This window comes from Podarcis erhardii (genome assembly GCF_964252035.2).
Source record: "Podarcis erhardii genome assembly, chromosome: 4".
In the NCBI taxonomy this organism is placed as follows: Eukaryota; Metazoa; Chordata; class Lepidosauria; order Squamata; family Lacertidae; genus Podarcis; species Podarcis erhardii.
In genome coordinates, this window is record NC_138508.1 from 75,205,814 (window position 1) to 75,227,372 (window position 21,559).

Sequence of the window (21,559 nt, forward strand, 5' to 3'; positions counted from 1 at the left end):
GAGAAGCCTCCTACAAATGAGCAGAGATTGTTTGTAGGGACGGGTTGTGCCAAATTGATTGCCATTTATTATCTGCAATTATGATCCCTAAGTTTCTTTTCCATACTGTCCAGAGACCTCCTGTATCACCTGCATATTGTTCTAAAAGAATGCTATAGATTAAAGACGCAGCTCCTTTTTTGCCATATTTTGATTTGTTACATAGAGACTCAAATGACGTAAGAGAGCGAAGGCGTTCCAAGTAGCTTGCAAATGTGCACAACTGAATAGACTGAAAGCAGGTTAACTGGTTTGCTATGGAACAAGTTTTGAGATGTCATAGTTGCTGTTTGACAATTACAAGCCAAAGAAACCTTCTTGGGTGATGGTTGTGTGGTTCTTTATATCCCAACTAAAGAGAACGAGGGAGCAGGCAGAGAAGGAGAATGAAGCATGCATTCCAATTCAAAGAGGATACAACTAAAAGATTTTTTGAAATTAAGTAACGGGACAAAGAAAACCGCATGTAAAAATATATATATTGTGTTTTAACTTGTCTATCTTTTAATGCATTATATGTTTTAGAAATGCTATACAGTGGTACCTTGAGTTACAAATGCCTCAGGTTACAAACGCTTCAGGTTACAAACTCCGCTAACCTAGAAGAGTTACCTCAAGTTGAGAACTTTGCCCCAGGATGAGAACGGAAATCGTGTGCCGGCGACGCAGCGGCAGCAAGAGGCCCCATTAGTGAAAGCACGCCTCTAGTTAAGAACAGTTTCAGGTTACGAATGGACCTCCGGAACGAATTAAGTTCATAACTAGAGGTACCACTGTATTGTATTTATATCATTAATTACATCATAGCTTATGAAACTAGAGAATTCCCCTCCAATAGCAGAGGCATAGGAGCTAGCCATGTAACTTTGGTGCTTGGCAGAAAATCAAATGGCCCTCGGTTTAGCACCTGGTTCAGCTCCTCTGTATGACCTTTGCCTTTTCTGCCAATATGCAGTGCATTTAATGTTTTATCCCTTACCCAAGAAATCAAACTAAAACATCAAAAATAAAAGACAGCTTAAAGTTTAAACTGAAGCAATAAAATGATGAAATGTCAAACTCCTTCCTCCCCAAATTCTCACCTGAATGATATTGATGTTATTTGGCACCAGAAATATAAAAGAGAAGGCAGCGCAAAAAATTTTCTGAGGAGGGAGTTCCAAAACCTAAATGTCACTGCCGCAAGGTCCAGTCTCCAGTTGCCATCTGCCTAATGCCTGATGGCACACAGGAAAGCTTCTGTTGAAAATTATAGCATATGGTCAGGTTGATATGGAAAAAGGCGGATCTTTGGATAGCCTGACCATTGAAGGCTTTTGTAAGTCAATGCCTGCACTCTGAATCGAACCCGGAAAAAGACCTAGATGCCAGATTTTTAAGCGCTTGGAATGTTGTGGTCAGATCAGCAAGTCTCAGTTAATAATCTGGCCCTTTGATTCTGCATCAAATGCTTCAAAGACAGCCCTATGTCTAAGAGTTAGATAACTGTAATGGTTACCAAAGAATGGAAGGAGGTAGCAAAATTAGTAGCCCTTAGTTCTAACCCATGCTCAGTTGGATTTCTCCTGAGTTTTCCTCCAACTTTGCACCATCCCAGCCATAGCTGTCAACTTTTCCCCTTTTTAAGGGAAATTTCCTTATTCCGAATAGGATTCCTCGCAAGAAAAGGGAAAAGTTGACAGCTATGATCCCAGCTGCTTTATCATGCCAAGCTCCCTAGGAAGCAGGTTGGGATCTAGTCAGTGGGAGTTGGTCTTTGATCATCATTTCCTTAACCCATTGATCAATCAGGACTTCATCAGGAGTGACAACTGTGCCAGCTGGAAATTCTCCCAAAGGTCACCAAGAGACTGTCAGTTTGCCTCTGGGAGAAGAGCAGCCTAACTGGTCCTCTTCTGTAGAGGTTTGAAGGTCCTATGTCTCTAAATCTTACCAAATAGTAATTTATCAATGAAAAATTGTGAATATGCCCCCCACTGGAATTTCAGCTGGCTGAGAATACTAAATCAAGTGCTACAGGCCATCATGTCACTAGAGCCCAACTAACATTAGTATAGTCTCATTGCTTTCAAGGTAGCCATGGAGTCCTGAGCTATTCCTAACAAAGGAGCTCAATATGGATGTTGAAGTACTCCAGTACCACACTCCAAGGGATCTCTCCTCCCCCCCCCCCAGGTCCAAAATTATCTCTGTCAGCTCAGAAAATGTATCTGTTCGCCAGCATGATGGGCAGTAGGCCTAGGCAATATATCGCTATATCATCCGAAACCAGTTTGAAGTCCATATTGTGAGGCCAGTTTCTTAATTTTTGACCTGGCAATATATTGTGAATCATGTTGTACATGTGTGAGCTTGCTATGCAAAAATCACAATGCGGGAAAAACCATGGAGCCAGCCAATGCCTCTACATAGCTCCATCCCTATTTCATACATTGTGATATATCAGTATATAGTGATTTTTAGCTGGTGATATATTGTGATGTTGAAAGCCAGATATCGCCCAGCCCTAATGGGCAGCATACCAATGGATGACAGCACATCCTGTCTTTGGTACCCAAGTATCAGTTGCATGAGCTCAAAAGTTGGGCTTTTTCCAATAGAAGACATGGAGAAGAATATGGAATCCCTTTAAACCACAGCAACAATGATGATTCACTTTCCTACCATGATGCTGGCATTTGCAAGGATAATAATAATAATAATAATAATAATAATAATAATAATAATAATAATTTTATTTATACCCCGCCCTCCCCAGCCAAGGCCGGGCTCAGAGCAGCTTACAAGCAATAATAAAAACAAGTTGAATGATTACAACTTAAAAACAAAATTAAAATACAACATTAAAATATTGAAACATTAAAATATTAAAATGTAGCCTCCTCGCAGGAGAAGGAAAAGAAAAAAGAAAGAGAGGGAGGGAGGGAATCAAATTGGCTCCAAGCCAAAGGCCAGGTGGAACAATTTTGTCTTACAGGCCCTGCGGGAAGAAATCAGATCCTGCAGGGCCCTGGTCTCATGAGGCAGAGCGTTCCACCAGGCCGGAGCCAGAGTTGAAAAGGCCCTGGCTCTGGTTGAAGCCAATCTAACTTCCTTAGGGCCCGGGACCACTAGGGTGTTGTTATTTATGGACCTTGAGGCTCTCCGTGGGGCATACCGGGAGAGGCGGTCCTGTAGGTACGAGGGTCCTAGGCCATGAAGGGCTTTAAAGGTCAAAAGCAGCACCTTAAATCTGACCCTGTATTCCACCGGGAGCCAGTGCAGCTTGAAAAGCACTGGATGAATATGCTCCCATGGCAGAGACCCCGTGAGGAGCCTCGCTGCAGCATTCTGCACCCGCTGGAGTTTCTGGGACAGCTTCAAGGGCAGCCCTGTATAGAGCGAATTACAGTAGTCAAGCCTGGAGATGACCGTCGCATGGATCACTGCTTCACAAAAACTAGGCTGCTGTTTATTGGAGTTATTTAAGTATCTCAATATACAGTCCAGAGTTATATGGACGTTCCTACCCTGTCTGTTGGAATAAATGAGATGTCAAATAATTTGACTCCTTGATCTAAGCCAAGATTTATGATTGCATGCTGAGAGATAATGGGAATTATTTTGCCAACGGATCTTTCAGCATTGGGGAAAATGTGTAACCACAGCTAACATTATGGAAACTCACTTTATTATTAGGTAGTTCCCTGTAGAATCATAACGTGATTTAGTCTGCTCATTCCAGGCCTGTGTGGGAGAGATGATTTATTTCCAGAGTTTGTGACCTGGGGACAAGCTGCCCAGCATAAAACGAAATAGCACTTCCAAAATTTAGCTGCAGGTGTTGCTATTGGCTGTGAACCATGTTATTGTTCAAACTTTAAGAGCTCCATTCGATCAGGTGTTGAAAGCTCTTTATGCCTAGCATGACGCACCCATGAAATTGAAATATTAACAGCTTTTCTTCTAACACTGGATTTTACTATGCAAGGTTGTGTTAGCAGTGAACTAAGACGGGCTGCGTTCAATTAGTAACCAATTGCCTTTAGTTGAAGCAGCTGGGTTATACAAGCAGGGAAATAAAAAACAACCCTTAAAACAAAACAAAAAACCCACACCATATAGGCTATGGATACAGCTAGACTACTTGTTTATTGAGCATTCATCCTGATTTGTTTGCCGGGGGATAAGAGGGCATTGGCTATTTGATGAGAATTCATTGCGATTTGTTTGCGGAGAGGTTAGATAATACTGCATCAACGTGTTATCCCACACTTTTAAGTGCATTTTCCTGTCGCTTGCTTTTTGAAAAACGTCTGATCTTGGAGGGAAGTAGTTTAGTTGCACACGATCGTTCTGATAATCTTAATGCATGAAAAGGTTAATACCATAGAGGAAGCTGTCCTGCCAGGCTTAGCTTACCTTGGGAGGGACCAAGTAATTAAGCTTTTGATCCCTCAATCTACCTGAGAACCTCAGCCTCTGAAGCAGCTAAACTGGACAGATTTTCAGTAAGCCAAACATGTAGTTTTTTTCTATGTTAAGGGAAGAGGAAAGTTTTGGAACTCACAAGGGCATATATTAAAGCCTAGATTTCCACGCTTTAGTTTGCTGCATGTGATACATGGGGTGTTAGAGAATGGCTACGACTGGCCGGCTAAACCAGGTGAGGGTAGCTGATGGATCTCAAACCCTCAGTGAGTTAAGGACTTCCTCTGCATACAAAGACAGGCTCTGGCAGATTGAGCAGATGAGACCAATGGTGGATCCAACAATCAAGAAGGTGGTTTCTGGACATACAGGTAAATGGGGCTTGCCAACATGGGAAGGTGGCTTCTAAGAAAAGATAAAATTGGATCCTAAACCTCTGCAGAATATCTTTAGGAAAAGAAAAGGCTAGGGAGCGAACCCTACCCAAATCCAGAATAGGTGGTGCCTTGTACGCCTGTTTCCAGCGATTCCTGCAGCTAAGCTAGTGTCATATGTATTGTTCTGCTTTGCAGTGAGGCTGAGAGAGGTCTTGACATCTGGGCAACCCAGGACTGCCCAGACATGTGCCTTGGGGAGGTCACTTCAATGCTGCAAACACAGTGATTTGATTTCACCCCCAGAGGCACACTCCATTGTCTCTTGAGACAGAAGGATGCCAACAACATTACTCAGTTTCCAGAAAAAGGGGTGCTGGAACTCAACATGAACACCTCCCGTATTCTCTTATAATGGCAATGGTGCCCACCTGAGAGGTGCCGGAACTGAGTTCTGCCTGAAAAAGAGCCCTGATTTTACTGCATATGTTGTGGATTTAAAATCTTTGCTGGGGTTCCCGCACCAAAGAGTACTCTCCCCCAACCAGGATCTTGTCATACAGGAATTCTCCTTTCATAGCTATTTTTCCCTTGAACCATCAGAAATGTCCTATACTCTTCTTCTACTCTACGCTCCAGGCAGCTAGCGGTGCTAACTCTGAGTTATTGCTTAGAACGGCAGAATTACTGCATGCAGGTGCCTAACCTAGGTGTGTCTGGGAGCCTGTTGTCATCCACAAATCACTTCCTGAGTCTTTGTCTGCATACGTTGGCCTGATTCAATACAAATTAATTCCAGTTGCACAGCACCTCATTAACAAAATAAACTTGAGCGTTTTCAAACAAAAACAAACGGCTAAAAAGTAAAATGCATTACAGCCCATTCCTCACACCTGGGTGACTTTCAGCACACCAGAATCAGGGATCTGTGAATCTAGGGATGCAAAGTGCTTGTTAAGGCAAATCATTTTCTGCCTGCTACCTGTTTAGAGGGTTTTGTTTATTCTGGCTTGCAGCCCAGAAGTTGGACCTGATGGTCTTTTCGCCGTTTCCATCTCATATGATTCTACAAGGCTGTTCCCAATTTGTTCATCCATGCTTAATAATGGGTTCTGAGCTCCTCTGCCCAAGCCACTTCAAATGGGCCCTTGTTAATTTAGTTATCTGAGAAGGACTTGTGGATCAATTTGCAAAGCTGCTACAGGAGTTTTCTGTCTGGCTAGATGTGCTGCTTTTTGCTAAAATTCTTGCACAATGGATCTTTCCCTTCCTCTGTTCCCTCTGACTGTCAGGGGATGGCAGAGGTGGAAGAGTGGTGCTGACCGCCTCCCCAGCCTGACCCTTCCAGGGAGGAGGAAGAAGAAGAAAACAGTATAGATTTACAACAGTGGTTTGTGGGAAGTCACAGCTCAGAGGCAGATGAGGCGGAAAGCTGGGAAATAATGGGAGAGGAGGAGCAGAGACAGAGCAGAAGCTGGCTGACAAGTTGTCACTAGAAAGCATTCCAGACCCACCATCTCCAAGAACCCGGCAGGCCTTAAAAGTAGGAGAGCAAAGAGCTCAAAGACAGAGGGCACTTACTGGCACCCATAGAGGAGATGATGAGGATGACGAATGAGGAAGTGGGAGAGAAGGGGGAATGGAGATTCACTCAGGACAATGCCATTATCTAAGGGGCTGGGTTCTATAGCCTCTCTCTGTAAAGTCTGAAATAAAAAGGACTGTAAGAAACTTTTCCTTCTCTTTATACATCCCTGGGCAACCAGCCAGGAGCTGCTGACAGCACCCTGACACTGACCCCCTGTACGTTCACACACACACACACACACACACACAGAGGAAAACTTTACCCAGAGGATTGAAAGGAAGCTACCAAATACTATGTCTTATGAGGTTGCATTGGGAGGGAGAAACTAATCAAAATAGGGTAGCAGGAATTCGCTTTTCAATACATTATATGAATAATACTTTAAGAAGGGGGGAGGATTCTTAACCTGGCCACTTTTCTGTTGGAAAGATGCAGCTGGAAGACTCCAATTTGGAATGCATTTCTGATATGGGTTGGGGGCCCAGCTCTTATTTGTTGACAAATGTGCTTTTAACTTCCAAGAAGTTGCAATGAAGAGGGCCTACTCCACTGCTTCTCATGTATCCTTGAAAAATCACCCTGTAGGTCACTGTGTTCTGCAAAGGAGTTTCTTCTGAAAGTCCTCAAAATATGAGAAGCCCACTCCACAATAATTCAGGGCAGGGATTTCAGTATGACTACCCCTTTTGTGTGGAACAGCATCCCTGTCAAGATAAGACAGGTGTCCACTATCTGACTTTGAATTTTTTGTTCATCCATCTTTTCTATCCGATTGAAAAGGTCTCAGTCTTTGGTGTTTGTTTTGTTTTGTTTTGTTTTGTTTTGTTTAAAAAACAACACCGTCTTGGGGGAGGAGGTTGTACTGTTTATAAAACTATTTTTAGCTGGTTTTATTATATGTTAGTAAATCGTCTTGAGACCAATATAAAAGGAGATTCATAAATTAATGTGATGATGACGAATCTCCCCCCTGCAGCCTGCTGTCGCAGATACACTGTCCCTGAACATCTAAGTTTTCAGATGTTACCCTGTGCTGATGAAAGGCATCCCTCAGCCGAAGAAGGATGAAGACTATTTTTCGTGTTCTACCCTGCACCCCAGTCCCCTGAAAATCTACTCCGGAGGATTGGGGATTCCTCCTGGCAGAGTTTCAGGGGTTGCAGAGGGCTGCAGTTGGAGCAGGAATTTCTCAACTATCCCACCCGCTCAGTTCCACTAACATATGCCTTCTGTCAGTGGGGTGGACTGTCATGTGACAAAGGTATATGAGAGCAGAAGCAGTAAAGGAAGCAGTAAAGGAGTCTAGAAATGTTGTGAAATGCTGAAAAGCTGCAGAATCATTTAGCATGCTGAATCACTGACTCATCTTGGGGATGACTCATTCTCTGCATAAGTATTGTATCTGCTTGCAGGTAGACTCAGTGCCTCACTCAGTGTCTGTGTGTGGCTCTGTGGCTCAGTCTCAGTGCATGGTGGAGCCTGGGCTCAGTGGAAACTCTGTGTATGCTCTGAAGCTAGTTTAATCTTCTGTTCACTATGCTGTTGTTTGCAAACAAGTTTATTTTAACTCAGTAAAGCTTTTATTCTTTTACTGAAGAAGACTCTGCATTATGAATTTACGCTGCGCATCAGGGACATCCAATGGATGCCACCTTCTGTTCTTAGATGTCAAGGTTATACCTACATATATTGCTATAGATGTATCTTCTGTGAATTAATCCTAATCCCTTTTAAGATCCATCTAAATTAATGCATGTTATCACATCGGTGATAGTGAATTGCAGAAGTTAATTAACTATACAATCTGTCTTGTCCTTAAACTACTACCTATCAACTTCCTTATGTACCCAAGTTCTCGTATTATGACAGAGGGATTAAAATGTCTCAGCTATTCCCTCTCTTCTCACTCCATAGTTTTATAGATCTCCATAGTATCAGTCATCTTGTTTTCCAAACTAAAAAGCACTTGGACATCTTAACTTTTCATGCAAGGGAAGATGGTCTAGCCTTGTGATCATTTCAGTTGACCTTTTCTGTATCTTCCCCAGCTTTCCAACAGTTTTTGAGATAGGGAAGCCAAAGTGTACTATTAAAAAGTCTAAATGCACCCATTCTATAAAATGTGTATAATTTTATTATGTTGCAAATAGCACAATCTTATTATGCATGTCTACTCAAAGGTTAGTCTCGCTGAGTTCAATGATGCACTACTATATATAATTATAGCCTTACCATTTTATTTTCGTACTATTTACTGATTGCCCAGTGTCTCATATACAATCCAATTTCTACTACGGGTTGTAGTCAGCCTGAACCAAAACACATTGGTCTCTATGTACGCCTCTGATCATGCACATTGGTTACTAAAACAAAAAGAAAATACGGACACAGCCATCTGCAATAGGATATATCCATTACAGAAAATTAAAGGGAAAGAGAGCACTCACTTCCAATGTCTGGCCGCAGCTTTTTATCATATTCTCTCAGCAACTTGTTTAACAACAGTGTCACGTCAGTGTCATGCGTTTTTGGAGACATTACCCATTTTTGGTTTGTCGTGAAATCTTCAAAGTCATCCTCTTCAACCTTTCTTGAGCTGCAATTCAAAACATAAACCATAGGACAGTGTCACATGAGGAAGGGCAGTGCAATGCCTCTATTTCCTTCATAATTCAGTCATTTCATGGGGGAGCATTCAGAGTTATTTGTTTTTCCCATTAAAAGAAGGGGGGGAAATCAAAGAAAGTCTAAGTAGGACACTCTAATGGAAAATAATTGAATAGTCTTCTATCATTACTTCTCAATAGATGGTGAATCTAGGGACAAATGCCACTTTTCTTCTATATCAGTGTGATGAGCTATTTTGTGTAGTTTTTAACTTGCAGTAGCAGCCTGAGGTGGTGGAAGAACACCCTGCAGAACTTCAAATCTAGCTTCTTTAACACATGCTTCTTCATCTCTTGCCCAGGAAGAAAGTGAAGGAGGGAGGATTAGTTATTTTCATATTTCCTGATTATGTCACCCTGTTAAAAAGTCATTATATATCCTCAGCATTTCGGAGTTCAGGTATTTAATGTAGCATGTTTGAAAATAAGATAAAAGTATCCTGGACACATTGGCTTCAATCCAAAGATAAATTAACTGAAGGAGCCTCATGGAAGGAATGTTTCCAGTCACCCAAGTCTTCTTGCAGCCACACAGGCCCTCTCTGGATTCTTGGGTGGGGGTCCTCCTGGGCAACATGGAATGGGGCAGAGGGCATGAACCTCCCCACCATGAACCTCATTCAGTTAACTCATATTAGGATCCATATCTGAACTGGAATGCTTTCCCCTGCTGCTCCAGCAGCTCCTCATCCCACATCCCACATTATTCTGGAGTTTTCCCTCTACCACTGCCCCCCAGTACTCCAAAGAGTGTTTTTTGGGGTCAGAATCAGCACTAGGTGAACAAATACAGTGATACCTCGGGTTACAGACACTTCAGGTTACAGATGCTTCAGGTTACAGACTATGCTAACCCAGAAATAGTTCCTCGGGTTAAGAACTTTGCTTCAGGATGAGAACAGAAATAATGTTCCGGCAGCGCGGCGGCAGCAGGAGGCCCCATTAGCTAAAGTGGTGCTTCAGGTTAAAAACAGTTTCAGGTTAAGAACGGACCTCCAGAATGAATTAAGTTCTGTAGTCTGACTACATATAACACAACTTCTTGTGTTCTTTGCTAAAAGCATGGTGAATCTTGTTTCCATTTGAGGCATATTAAAAGTATACATTTCAAAGTAGAAATAGATGAACGTATTCCCAGGGACCAACTTAAATGCATAGTGTATACCCCTCACAATAGTAGTGCTAGTACTAATAATAATAATAATAATAATAATAATAATAATTGTACCCCACCCATCTGACTGGGTTCCCCCAGCCACTCTTGACGGCTTCAAGAATATACAGAAGCATCATTAAACATTAAAAACTTCCCTATACGGGGTTGCCTTTAGATGTCTTCTAAAGGTTGTATTGTTACTTATCTCACTGGCATCTGATTGGAGGGCCATTCCACAGGGTGGGTGCCACCACTGAGAAGGCCCTCTGCCTGGTTCCCTGTAACCTCACAGTGAGGGGATGGAAAGCCATGCTTTGCGTGTGTGGTTTCTCTCCTCTGTGTTCCATGTCACTTTGCATGATAGGGCAGCCAGTGATGGCTGGTGGCCGTTAGGTCTGGTAGGGTAGATGATGTGGAGGCCCACAGGAAGCAAAGCCAGATCTGGGTGCTAGAAGCTTGCTCTGCTCACAGTGTAAACTGAGATGGATCTTGGTGGATAAACCTGTGGTGGGTCCAGTAAAGTGGATGCCATTTCTGAGTCCCTGTTTAGGTGTTTGCTTGAAAGTCCCAGAACTCCCTCCTGTCTGGGGGCTGGAAGAGTTAAGAGGAGGAGGTTGGTTGCAGCAATTACCAGATAGTTTGGGTCGTGATTGGCCTATTTCTCAAGGCAGTTGTGGGAGAAGCAGGCTTTCCTAGCCCTCCTCTTTCTTTACATGCACAATGTTACAAAATTTTGATCTTGCTCATTTCCTTTCCTTCCAGCTTGTTCACCTCTCCCTCTCTTTGTAACTCTCCTGGGGTGTTGGGTTATGGTAGATTTCCATATTTGTTAACCTGCTCATTATGTCAGGGAGTTTGCTGCAGCATCCTTTCATTTATACGATGCACCAGCAAGCAATTGGACATGAGTACAGCCTAAGTTAAATTACAGTTTAATACGTCTGGGATATATGAACTATTTATATATATATATACAAAAAAACCAAAAATGTGGAAGGAAGCTGTGTTTCATTGCTCATGGCACTTATTTCTAAGCCTTATTGTAGTTTCTCCCTCCCTCCCTCCCTCTCTCTCTCCGGTGATGACACTCATGATTTGTCAAGGTACATTAAATGAATTATTTTCTTTTGGAGGTGAGTTATTAAAGGCTACAAGGCAAATTCCATCTGTATTCAGCTGCAGTCAGTGCAACTCCATTGCATGCAGAGTAGTTCTGGGTTGAGTTGCACCTTGAGTACATATCAACTCCTGGATTCCCGTTTTCTTTTGGGCAGGTTTCCCCACAGTGAAATCACAACCCAACCTGAGTCCCATTCTGCTCCTAGAAGTGGATTTAGGGCAGTGTGACTAGTTCCACCACACTGGGCGCCGAGCCTAGGGGGTGCTGTGGGGTGTCACAGCTATGACATGGTGAATTTAAAGAGCAACGAGAGGGGTTGTTGAAGAGGAATTAACTTGATTTGGAGCAGGAGCTGATGGAAAAAATTAATAGAGGGTAAATGAATGAATGAAGAACTGATCTGGGGTGACTTGTTGTGGGGTGCAAATTAATCAAAGAATTTATTTGCAGTGATTTGGATAAGGAAATGGTTGCCCTGCCTTCTGTGGCATTTAAATTATAAAAATCTGCATCTATACACATACGTCTTCATATGAAAATTGGTTTCTATGGGACCAAGCCTCAAATCTTTTATGTTCCTACTGGTGCCCCTGAGGAACTGATCGCAAACTAACAATGAATATGTTTGCTGCCAAATAATACGTTGAAGGGGGGGGGGAGTGAAGCTTGGCTATATCTACATTCATGTCAAACATTTCAACTTTTTTAAAATGGCTATGTACAGTAACCAGATTACATGTGGGTGGGTGAGACTAGAATATGAATTAACTCGGCATGCATATATGTTATTGGTGAGAGGGGAGATTTCATTTTGTAACTTTTTTTCCTGTAAAAAGGAGAAGCGTCTGATTGTATTGGCATTATTTTCATAGCAAATTGAATGGCTTGAAAGAAATTGCCCAATGGGAAATGTAAGGACAGGTGTTTGATTTGAAATCTCAAAGCATTTGTTATGCAGACTGCACGATGGCCCTGTACTGAGAATGGTGTTCCTTCTATAGCTTCCCCAGAGTCCTTATTTCAAGGAACAAAAACCTTGCACAGCTCATCTGATCCCCAGGTCATCTGCCCACATTGCAGGCTACAGAGAATGTGGGCCACCCTCAATTTATCTTACTAGCAATATGCTCTTTGTAGCAACTAGGGCTGAGCCAAAATGCTGGGTAGGGTGCTATCTTTGTAACTACCCCAACAAAGTTCTTCACCATACACCCTTGAGTAACAGTGTGAGAGAATGGATCATGTTATGGATTGTAAATAGCTAAATAAGGAAGAAGAGGTGAATTGTATGAGTAAATGGATAACTTTGATTGTAAGCAATAGAATCCCCCCCCCATTCTGTATGGAGGAGGAGCCAGTTTTGCTTAATGTACAGTTGTACCTCGGTTTACAAACTTAATCCGTTCCAGAAGTCTGTTCTTAAACCAAAACCATTCTTAAACTGAGGTACGCTTTCCCTAATGAGGCCTCCTGCCGCCAGTGCCCTTCCACCATTTGGTTTCCGTTCTTATACTGAGGTACAGTTCGCAAACCGGGACACTACTTCTGGTTTTGCGGAGTTCGTAAACTGAATAGATTGTAAACAGAGCTGTTCTTAAACTGAGGTACCACTGTATTCATAAATGATCTGGAGTCAGATAAAAGCAGTGAGAGGTGATGAATTTGTGGATTATACCAAATTACTCAATATATTGAACCCCCAGGCAGACTGGGAATAACTCTAAAATACCACCGCAGGCTGGGTGAGTGAAAAAGAAAATGGCAAATGATATTCAATGTGTGGTATGCAACTAAATTTCACTCAGAGTATACCCACTAAAATGAATGAACATGACTAAGCTAAGTCTTTCAATGGGTCATGTCTGGGTAAAACTTCCCAATGTTAAGTGGGAAGTGAGCCTTGCTTAGGCAAGAAAATCAGTCATGCCTATGCATTAAAATGGCAGCAAAAAATAAAATTTTAAAAAATCCAATTAAGAGATATCAGGAATGTGATGAGTACAGAGTTAAATGAAATCATTGACTCAGTATGCCGCAGTGGTGAAAAGGCAATTATTGAGAAAGGAGTATAAAAGAAACAGGCTGGTGCCATAGTGTCTTGGTATACATGAATGGTGTGACCATGCTTGGAATATTGTGTATGGTTCTGCCCATCCCATCTCAAAAGGAGTATCACAGCTGGAAATGGACAGACAAAATGGGATCAAGGAGATGGAGTGTCACCAGGATCCCATGAGCTTCATTCAGGTGTCTACGGATTTGCCGTTGAAGACAGCAGACGGTACATTGCATACTTATTTTGTTGCTTCTTTTATTTCTTGTATGTCTATAGCATTCAAACAGAAATACAGTGGTACCTCAGGTTACATACGCTTCAGGTAACATACACTTCAGGTTACAGACTCCGCTAACCCAGAAATAGTACCTTGGGTTAAGAACTTTGCTTCAGGATGAGAACAGAAATCATGCTCCGGCGGCACGGCGGCAGCAGGAGGCCCCATTAGCTAAAGTGGTGCTTCAGGTTAAGAACAGTTTCAGGTTAAGAATGGACCTCTGGAACGAATTAAGTTCTTAACCCAAGGTACCACTGTACAGTGGAATTCTAAGGAATAAAAGAAGCAATAAAATGCAATTATAATTATTCTGACATCTTGCACAGCACAGTACAATGGCTACACCTGGCAGAAAAAGTCACCGAGCCCCTCAGCAAGTGGTCCATGGGAGGAAAAGTTTAAGAACCACTGACCTATATACTGTTGACTGGCCAAAGTCACTGTTGAGAACAGACCAAAGAGAGTCTTTTCCACGCAATGAACAATGAATTTGTAGAATTCACTTGTACAAAAAAAATTTAAAATGATGATGTCTGCTTACTTAGGAGGTAGACAAATTCATTAGGATGTCAAATTAGCAATGGAACCTCTGTGTTCAAAGGCAATAGAACTCTGAATTTAGTTGCTGGGGAGAGTTGTCTTCATATGGGCTTCCAGGAAGCAGGATGTTTGACTGGTCTCAGCAGGGCACTTAGGTTATGAATGAGTTGGGGCCTGGGGGTGTTATTTATTTTTTAAAAATCCAAGCTGACATCAGTTGTGCAGGGTGTGTGATCTGGTAGAATTTAGACCCAGAAAGATTTTGCAGGATCCAACTAAGGGTGGAGTGAGGAGATGGAACAGAGACTGGAGGGGAAGAATCCTGAATTGTTTGCATGCTTCCACTTCTGAGCTAGAGTACCAAATCAAGTGGGGTGGGGTGTCTTGTAGATCTCTATCATTATTCTTAGCAACAGTCTCAGCCTCTTGTTTACAAAGTAGCAGAAGGTAAGTGCTATACCGCAGCTGACTTGGGATATCCTTAATCAGAATTTTGTGTGTGTGTTTTCTTTAATTAAACCAGTTGCATGGGGTTTCCAATCTGATTAAGAAAGTGGTGCTGTGAGGTGGGGTGTTTAACCCTTTCTCACCTGCTGATCTGAATCACCCTTCTGAAGCTGCTATTTGCCCAGTCAAGTCAAATGTAGCAATATAGTGTCTGTATGATTTCCTCTTGATGGGCAAATGGGATGGGAGTATGACTGAACACCTCTTCCCTCAGGACGAATTTCCCCAGTCACAGTCCCACATGACTGCTGCTTTGAAGGAAAATAAAAGAAAAACAAAAAGCATGTGTCTAATTTAGTTGAGCCTGAAGCAATACACAACTATGATCAAGTTAATTTAGGTGGCAAGTTCCTTATGTCAGGGAGTTTATTGCTTAAAAAAAAAAAATACAGAATGGCAGAGAAGACACACTTTGCATGCAAATGGTTCAATCCCTGGGAGCTTCAGTTTAGTAGGGATGGGGGACCCTGTAGCCCTTCAGAGGCTGCTGGACTTCAAGTCCCATTAGCTGCTGCCAGCATGGCCAAAGGTCAGGGGTGATGGAAATTGGAGTCTAGCAGCATATGAAGGTCATGGGTTCCCCATCCCCAAATTAAACGGATGAGTGAAATGCCCATCTCTACCCAAAGCTCTAGAAGAGCTGCAACCAGTTGAAATAGATAGTCCTGTGATAAGATGGACCAACAGTCTGTATCAAGAGAGCTTCATGTGTTCCTTGAGGATGATATATAGAAGCATTCCCTTTTGGCAATTGTATGGAATGCACAGAACCATTTGTACAGGGCTGATCAGGCAACATCCACCATGCCATCATGGTCACTTGAATGGTACGACCATTGCAGATGGGTTGTTTCCTTTCCGTGCAATAATATTGAATTAAAGTGGAGCAATATTCACTCATCGAACTAGCACATCTGCTGCAGGACACAGTAGGGTTTCCATCTCACCAGTGGCTCTTGGGTCTTGCTAAGAAGGGGAGAGCCCTAGCTCAGTAGGCAATGGTGCGTGTAGAAGGTCCTATTGTCAAGTAGGATAGGGAAAGTCCCCACCTGAAACCCCCCAGAGTCACTGCCTATCAGTGAGGGCAATAGTGAGTCAAGATGGGGCCAATGATCTGACTCAGTATAAGGCAGCTTCAGAGGTTCCTAAATCAAAGCTAGGAAGCTCTGAGAGCCAGTCAACATTGTAAGCATCCCAGGAGACATTGTACACTGTGGAAGGATCTGGGACTAAGTAACTGCTCCAGACACTGATCTTTGGCTGAAGCTTTTTCAGATGCACCACCGTCTAATTTCTCCCCTAAAAGGGAACATCATCAGCATTTCCCCCAACCCCAAAGCAATTCAATAAAGCCAGGGTGATTTTATCACTGCATATTAGAGGATGGGAAGGGTTAGAAAGGGCAAAATGACAGAATAAAATGTGTACAGTTGTCACCTGATTAAAGCAACTTTAGTCAACGATGTGAAATAAATAAATCTGCATTGTGTGTGTGTGTGTGTGTGAGAGAGAGAGAGAGAGAGAGAGAGAGAGAGAGAGAGACTGGATGAGCAACTGGGTCTTGTGGAACCTTCAATACAACAAATTGCACCATAACCTTTCCTTGACTAGAGCCAAGCATAATCACTTCCTCATTAGTCTTCGAGTGGGTAGGGACTCTCTGGCCCCCCAATATCTTTTGGGACTCTTAAGTTTTCTCTGCCCCAGGCACAATGGCCAATGGTCAGGGATGATGGGAACTGCAATGCAACGCTAGCTGAAGGTCCCCAGGTCCCCCTCCAGGTCCCCCTCCTCAAGACACTTGGTCCTTCTTCCTGTAATGGATCAAGAGGCCTCCATCTTTGGACGTTGCTCTCTTGGAGGAGGCATCCCCTCCTGGATGGCAGTGAAGGGGGAAGCTGGGGCTTGCCATTTGCAGTATCTGTAAACACTAGATTAAACTTTTTTAAAAAAAGTGTTGTCCAGTTATTCTGGGATGCCTTTCTAGATGAATGAAAAAGGCTTTCCACCTTATTTTGTATTCAGAGGTTGCAGGCATCCCTGGGGTGTCTTATTTGGGGACAGTTTAGAGGGGGAACAGAACTTCTCTACCATGATAGGTGTGTGGATACCACAGGAATGATGAAACCATAGATTCATACTGTAAAGTTACTAGTAAGGGAAAGCAGAAGGTGTATTGTGGGTTTCCCCAATAACGTGGTGCAACTGCAAAGGAGTTAACTTTGATTGACATCCTGCCCGTTAGCTGAAGTTTAGCAGAATTATTTCTGCGAGGAGAGGGATGGCAAAGACGCGGCAAAAGGGATCCCAATAAAACCACCCCCAGCAGGGCAAGCAGATCGCTCTCTGAATGACCGTGCCGGCATTTTCCAGAAGGGATTGTGACACGATTATTACCGAGGCATTATCGTAACCCGGTATAATATGATTATCAAAGGAAACCATCTCTCTGGATAATCCCGGACAAGATATTTAGGCAATCGCTTTGATCCGTCTAACGAAATGAGCCTCGCAAGACATTCCCCAGATCAGCTGCGGAGAAACAAAAGCGGGCTAATCAGGCTAATTGCCTTGATCAATTTCTCCCTGTCTTGGTCCTCGACTCGCATGTTTAAAGATCAGCCGTCGTTCGCCCCCCAATCTTGACCCGGGTGAGTGAACGTCAAACCTTGGATCTCACCGCGGCGCCACCCAAATCGCTCGCAAGTGGATCTTCTTTTAAAATAAGAGGGTGCCACTTAAGATACAAACCACTTGGGGAATCTCGTCCCCTGCAGACAGAGCCTTCTTTGGGCTGGCTTTGCGAGGAAGGCTCGCTTTAGATTCCCTTACAAAGTGCAAAGCAAACTTCTTCCTTTTTTTTTCAATGGGTGGGGGCGAACGAAGGGGCTTGGGACTGAGAGGGACTCCAGAGGACGACCACCAGCGATTTCTGGAGCCCTGGGAAGGGGAAAGAGGATGCGTGGATGGAAGGAGCAGCATCTGGGCTTACAAAGTGACAGTGTGTGTCTATGAGTTGCTCGCAGCTGATCCATTTCACGGCTCCTCTTCCCAGCTGGGGAGAAAATCACGGCTGTGGAGGAGAGCGACCCACCCCCCTATCCCGCAAAAATTGTTGTCATCATAACGCTATTTTGGGCAGCTGGAGATGGTTGTTTTTTCGGACACGGACATTCCAAGAAAGAGGGAGGGGGAGAGACAGAGAGAGAGAGAGAGAGAGAGAGAGAGAGAGAGAGAGAGAGAGAGAGAGAAGCAGGCTAGGAGAAGCGCGCCAGATGAAACTTACCAGGCTTGGAAAACGGACAGGAGGAAGAAGCCCACCAGAAGCTTAGCGGACATGATCCGAGCAGCGCAGCCAAGCGAGGGGAGAAAGTGCAGCAGACCCAGAGGAGGAGGAGGAGGAGGAAGAAGAAGAGGTTGCAGGAGATGTTCAGGCAAAGGGGAGGAGGAGGAGGTGGTATCTGAGGTGAGGGAGAGCAAACCACGGATATTCTCTTCTTTTCCCCTCTGTTGGCTGTTCCTTATTCCCAGTTCCGCGCGCTGCAAGGCATATTCCGCTTTTCCTCCACGTCTCCCATAAGGCAACCCCCACGACCCCCCAAGTGCAAAGCGAGCTTTCCCTCGATCCCAGAGGGAGTCCGGATCCGAGGAGGGACTGACAGGTGGTCCGAGGTGCTCCACAGCCCTCCTCCTTACCCCCTTCCCCTCCCCCACTTCCCCCCCAATTGTCTAAGCTGGTCAAGCAAGCTGCTGGTCCACGGGAGGGTCGCGTCAGCCAGCCATGCCCCTCGGCTGGTGGAGACACGTCCGAGGAGGAGGAGGAGAAGCGCCTGCAGAAAGCACATCAGGCGTTGGGCAGGAGGAAAGCTCCGATCCCCGACGTGGGACGCTTCCTCCGACCTGGATCACCGAGGCTGCGTGGGGTCCCTCACCACCTGAGAAGCGCCCGGTGGGTCTCCCCACTCCCTCCCTCCCCGGACGGCCAAGAGGTCCCTGGCTTGTTCCGGGGCAGCTGGAGCCACTAGGAGCTTAGACGGTGCCTCTCCATCCTTGAGGGTCAAGGTTCTCCAGAAGAAATGGAAGGGGGCAGTTGGAGGAGCGGGATGGGGGGTCTAGTTTCTCCCCAGCTTGACTAGGCGACGGCAACAGCAGCAGCAGCAACAGCAGCACCTCCCGGCGCCGCCCGCGCCTCGCGAGGAGGCTGCTGTGTTTGGCTGACTCCTTGCCAGGCGACCCACGCTGACAGTTATTGAGGAGCTTGCCGAGCTGAGCCTCGTCAACATTGCCTCGGATGTCCTTGCGAGAGCGGGGAGGTCCCTGCCAGCTGCAGGGATGGCCAGGCGAGCGCGAAAGAGGGCGGTCACATCCCCCCCCCCCCGCAACCCACCGCAGCTTTTGGCAAGACTTGGCAGCCAGGGATGGGCGACGAGGAGGAGGACCCTGAGACGAGTAAACACGAGCGCCGCTGCTGCCATCCGCCCACTGCTTGATCCGAAATAGAACTCGCGAGCGCAGGAATATCCAGGCAGGGAATGAGGTGGGCTAGTAGCTCGCGCTCAGGAAGGTTTGCGCAGGTTTCTAGTCCGCATGAAAACAAGTATTTCGAAAGGGAACGGGCATTTCCCTCTCCCCCGCGCATTTAAAAAACAACAAACCCGCAGCAATAACGATTCTTTACTCCCCGAGGAAGGGAAGACGAAAAGTTGACCCAAATCCCCTTGGCTACAAACAATGGCACCGCGCCCCCCAAGTCACAATACGAAGAGAATGCCAATAGCTGAAACGATTCTCTGGAGCAACTGTGCTGAGCTTGCTGTTGCGGTGGACTTTGAGAGGACTAACCCCGTCCTCGACAGCCTTGGAGAAATCATTTAGGTTCCTTTGGCTGAAAGAGATGGGTAGCCACCAGCTCCAAAGAGATTCTAAAAGCATCACCAACCTGTTTGCCTGTGTTGCTCTTGTAACGTCTGAACCCTGCTATAAGGGTAAGTAAGAAAAGGACCCTGATCTCCTTAAAGCTACTCAGCTATATTATAAGGACTGTACATCAATGGAACCTACAGTTAACTCACATGGAAATCAACGCATATTCCTACCTTTTTTATTGCATCTATATCCCATCCTTTTCTCCATGGAGTTTGAGGCTGCATACATGGCTTTCTCCCTCCTCATATCATCCCCACCACAACCCTGTGAGGAATGTTAGGCTGAGAGGCAGTGACGGGCCCAAGGTCACCCAGGGAGCTTCTTGGCCAAGTGGGGATCTGAACCCTGGTCTCGCAGGTCCTGGTCTGACACTCAAACAACTAGGCCACGATGGCTTTGATTATTTGTCGATAACTTGTCTCAGGGACTTCCATGGCATTTAACCCAGACTCCCAAGGCCTAGTGACCATACAGGGTGACGAGGTTCTACCATGCAGAAGTGATAGAGCAAACAATGTCACTTCAGAGTCTGCAGACTGAATATTGGTTGGAACACTCCCATGTGTTGTAATCCCATGCAAATAGAAATCTACCACACTAGAGAGAAAGATTCAGTTCTTTGCCTGCTGTGCTGGGTTTCTATTTGCAAGGAGGTGGGTTTTTTTTTAATGCAGGGAAAGCTTTCCTAAATGTGAGGACATTTTCAGGGGCTCAGCCTTCCACCTCTTCCTGATTCATTTGTAGATCTGAATAGCTTTAGTTGAGTCAGGACAATCTAAGCACTTTGAAGGTTCACATCACTGAGACGTACTCTGCATCCTCATTTTAAAATGGTTTTGTCTGCCATTGTCATAAACCATCACAAATATATGAAAAGGGGGGAATGCTATTTTTCTAAAAGGGTATTTGCCCCCCCCCCCCCCCGTTGGATTCCTGGGGAAAATAAGGTGTTTATCATTCTATTTCATTCATATTGCAGTTACTAGATCAGAGAGAAATGTGAGTTGCAAGGGGGAGAAAGTACAGTACAGTGTTAAAACTAAGGAGATAAAAAGCCCTATCATTTAAATACTAACAAACAGATAAAAAGTTATGTGCACAAGTAAACTTAAATGGGATATAATGGAATAAAAACACAACACACCATAACTTTATTAGAAGCAACTCACAATCGTAAATCAGAGTTTTAGAGTTCTGCAAAACACTTCATTAGGCTCCATTTTAAAAAAGAAAACAATTCCCCCAACAGGAATATGTGGTGTCAGAGCGCTGGGGGTGGAATGTTCAGGATGCTCATAAGATCACAGATTTCTCCGGGCTGTACAGAGACCAATAAAGCCACACTTGCACGCACTCCTCTCTTAGGGGATATAAAAGCTTTCTCAAAGAAATAGGCATTGCTTCTTTGTTTCATTCTGCTTTTGGTGCCATCTTTTTCACTGGTTATAAAACCAAGCTCATTATTCTGTAATAATGAAGGCATTCTTCCATGCCCTCTAACATCATCTTTTCAGGTGTGGAACATCAGCTCCCCCTCCCCCCCCCCCCGGGTGGGGTAAGGGCAAATTATAGACCTCTGGGCCTCTCTATCTGACCTGCTGAACTCTCTTCTGGGCCACACCCCTCTGACATTTCTTCATCCCCTCCCCCACATTTTTTATTATTGTTGTTATTTTGGCCTAGCTGAAATGTGTACTTGAACTCTACATCTTGCTTGTCTGGATGGAAGGGTGTGTGCACAAACCAGCCTACTGAACAAATGTAAAAGTTACCTTAGTTGCTCCGACTACACGCACTGCTTGCACTGTATGTTGGAAATATTTCCCCATCCCTATAATGTGTAGGATATGATCCATGAGAGGCAGTCAAGTACAACATTCCTTGTAATGCTAGAGCAAAC

The 21,559-nt window shown here is 44.4% G+C and overlaps 1 protein-coding gene across 2 annotated transcripts in view; it reads right to left on the reverse strand.

Annotated features, from left to right (window-relative positions):
* The window catches only part of GABRG3 (gamma-aminobutyric acid type A receptor subunit gamma3), a 288,481-nt gene extending 269,316 nt beyond the window's left edge, over window positions 1-19,165 (reverse strand). For both annotated transcript variants that reach the window (XM_081858991.1, XM_081858990.1), the window contains exons 1-2: window positions 18,020-19,165; window positions 8,859-9,007 (exon numbers count right to left, since the gene is read on the reverse strand). In XM_081858991.1, the coding sequence (XP_081715117.1) occupies window positions 8,859-9,007; window positions 18,020-18,072 (202 nt within the window). In that variant the 5' untranslated portion in view covers window positions 18,073-19,165. The remainder of the gene's footprint in view (window positions 1-8,858; window positions 9,008-18,019) is intronic.
* Between the last annotated feature and the right edge of the window lie 2,394 nt (window positions 19,166-21,559).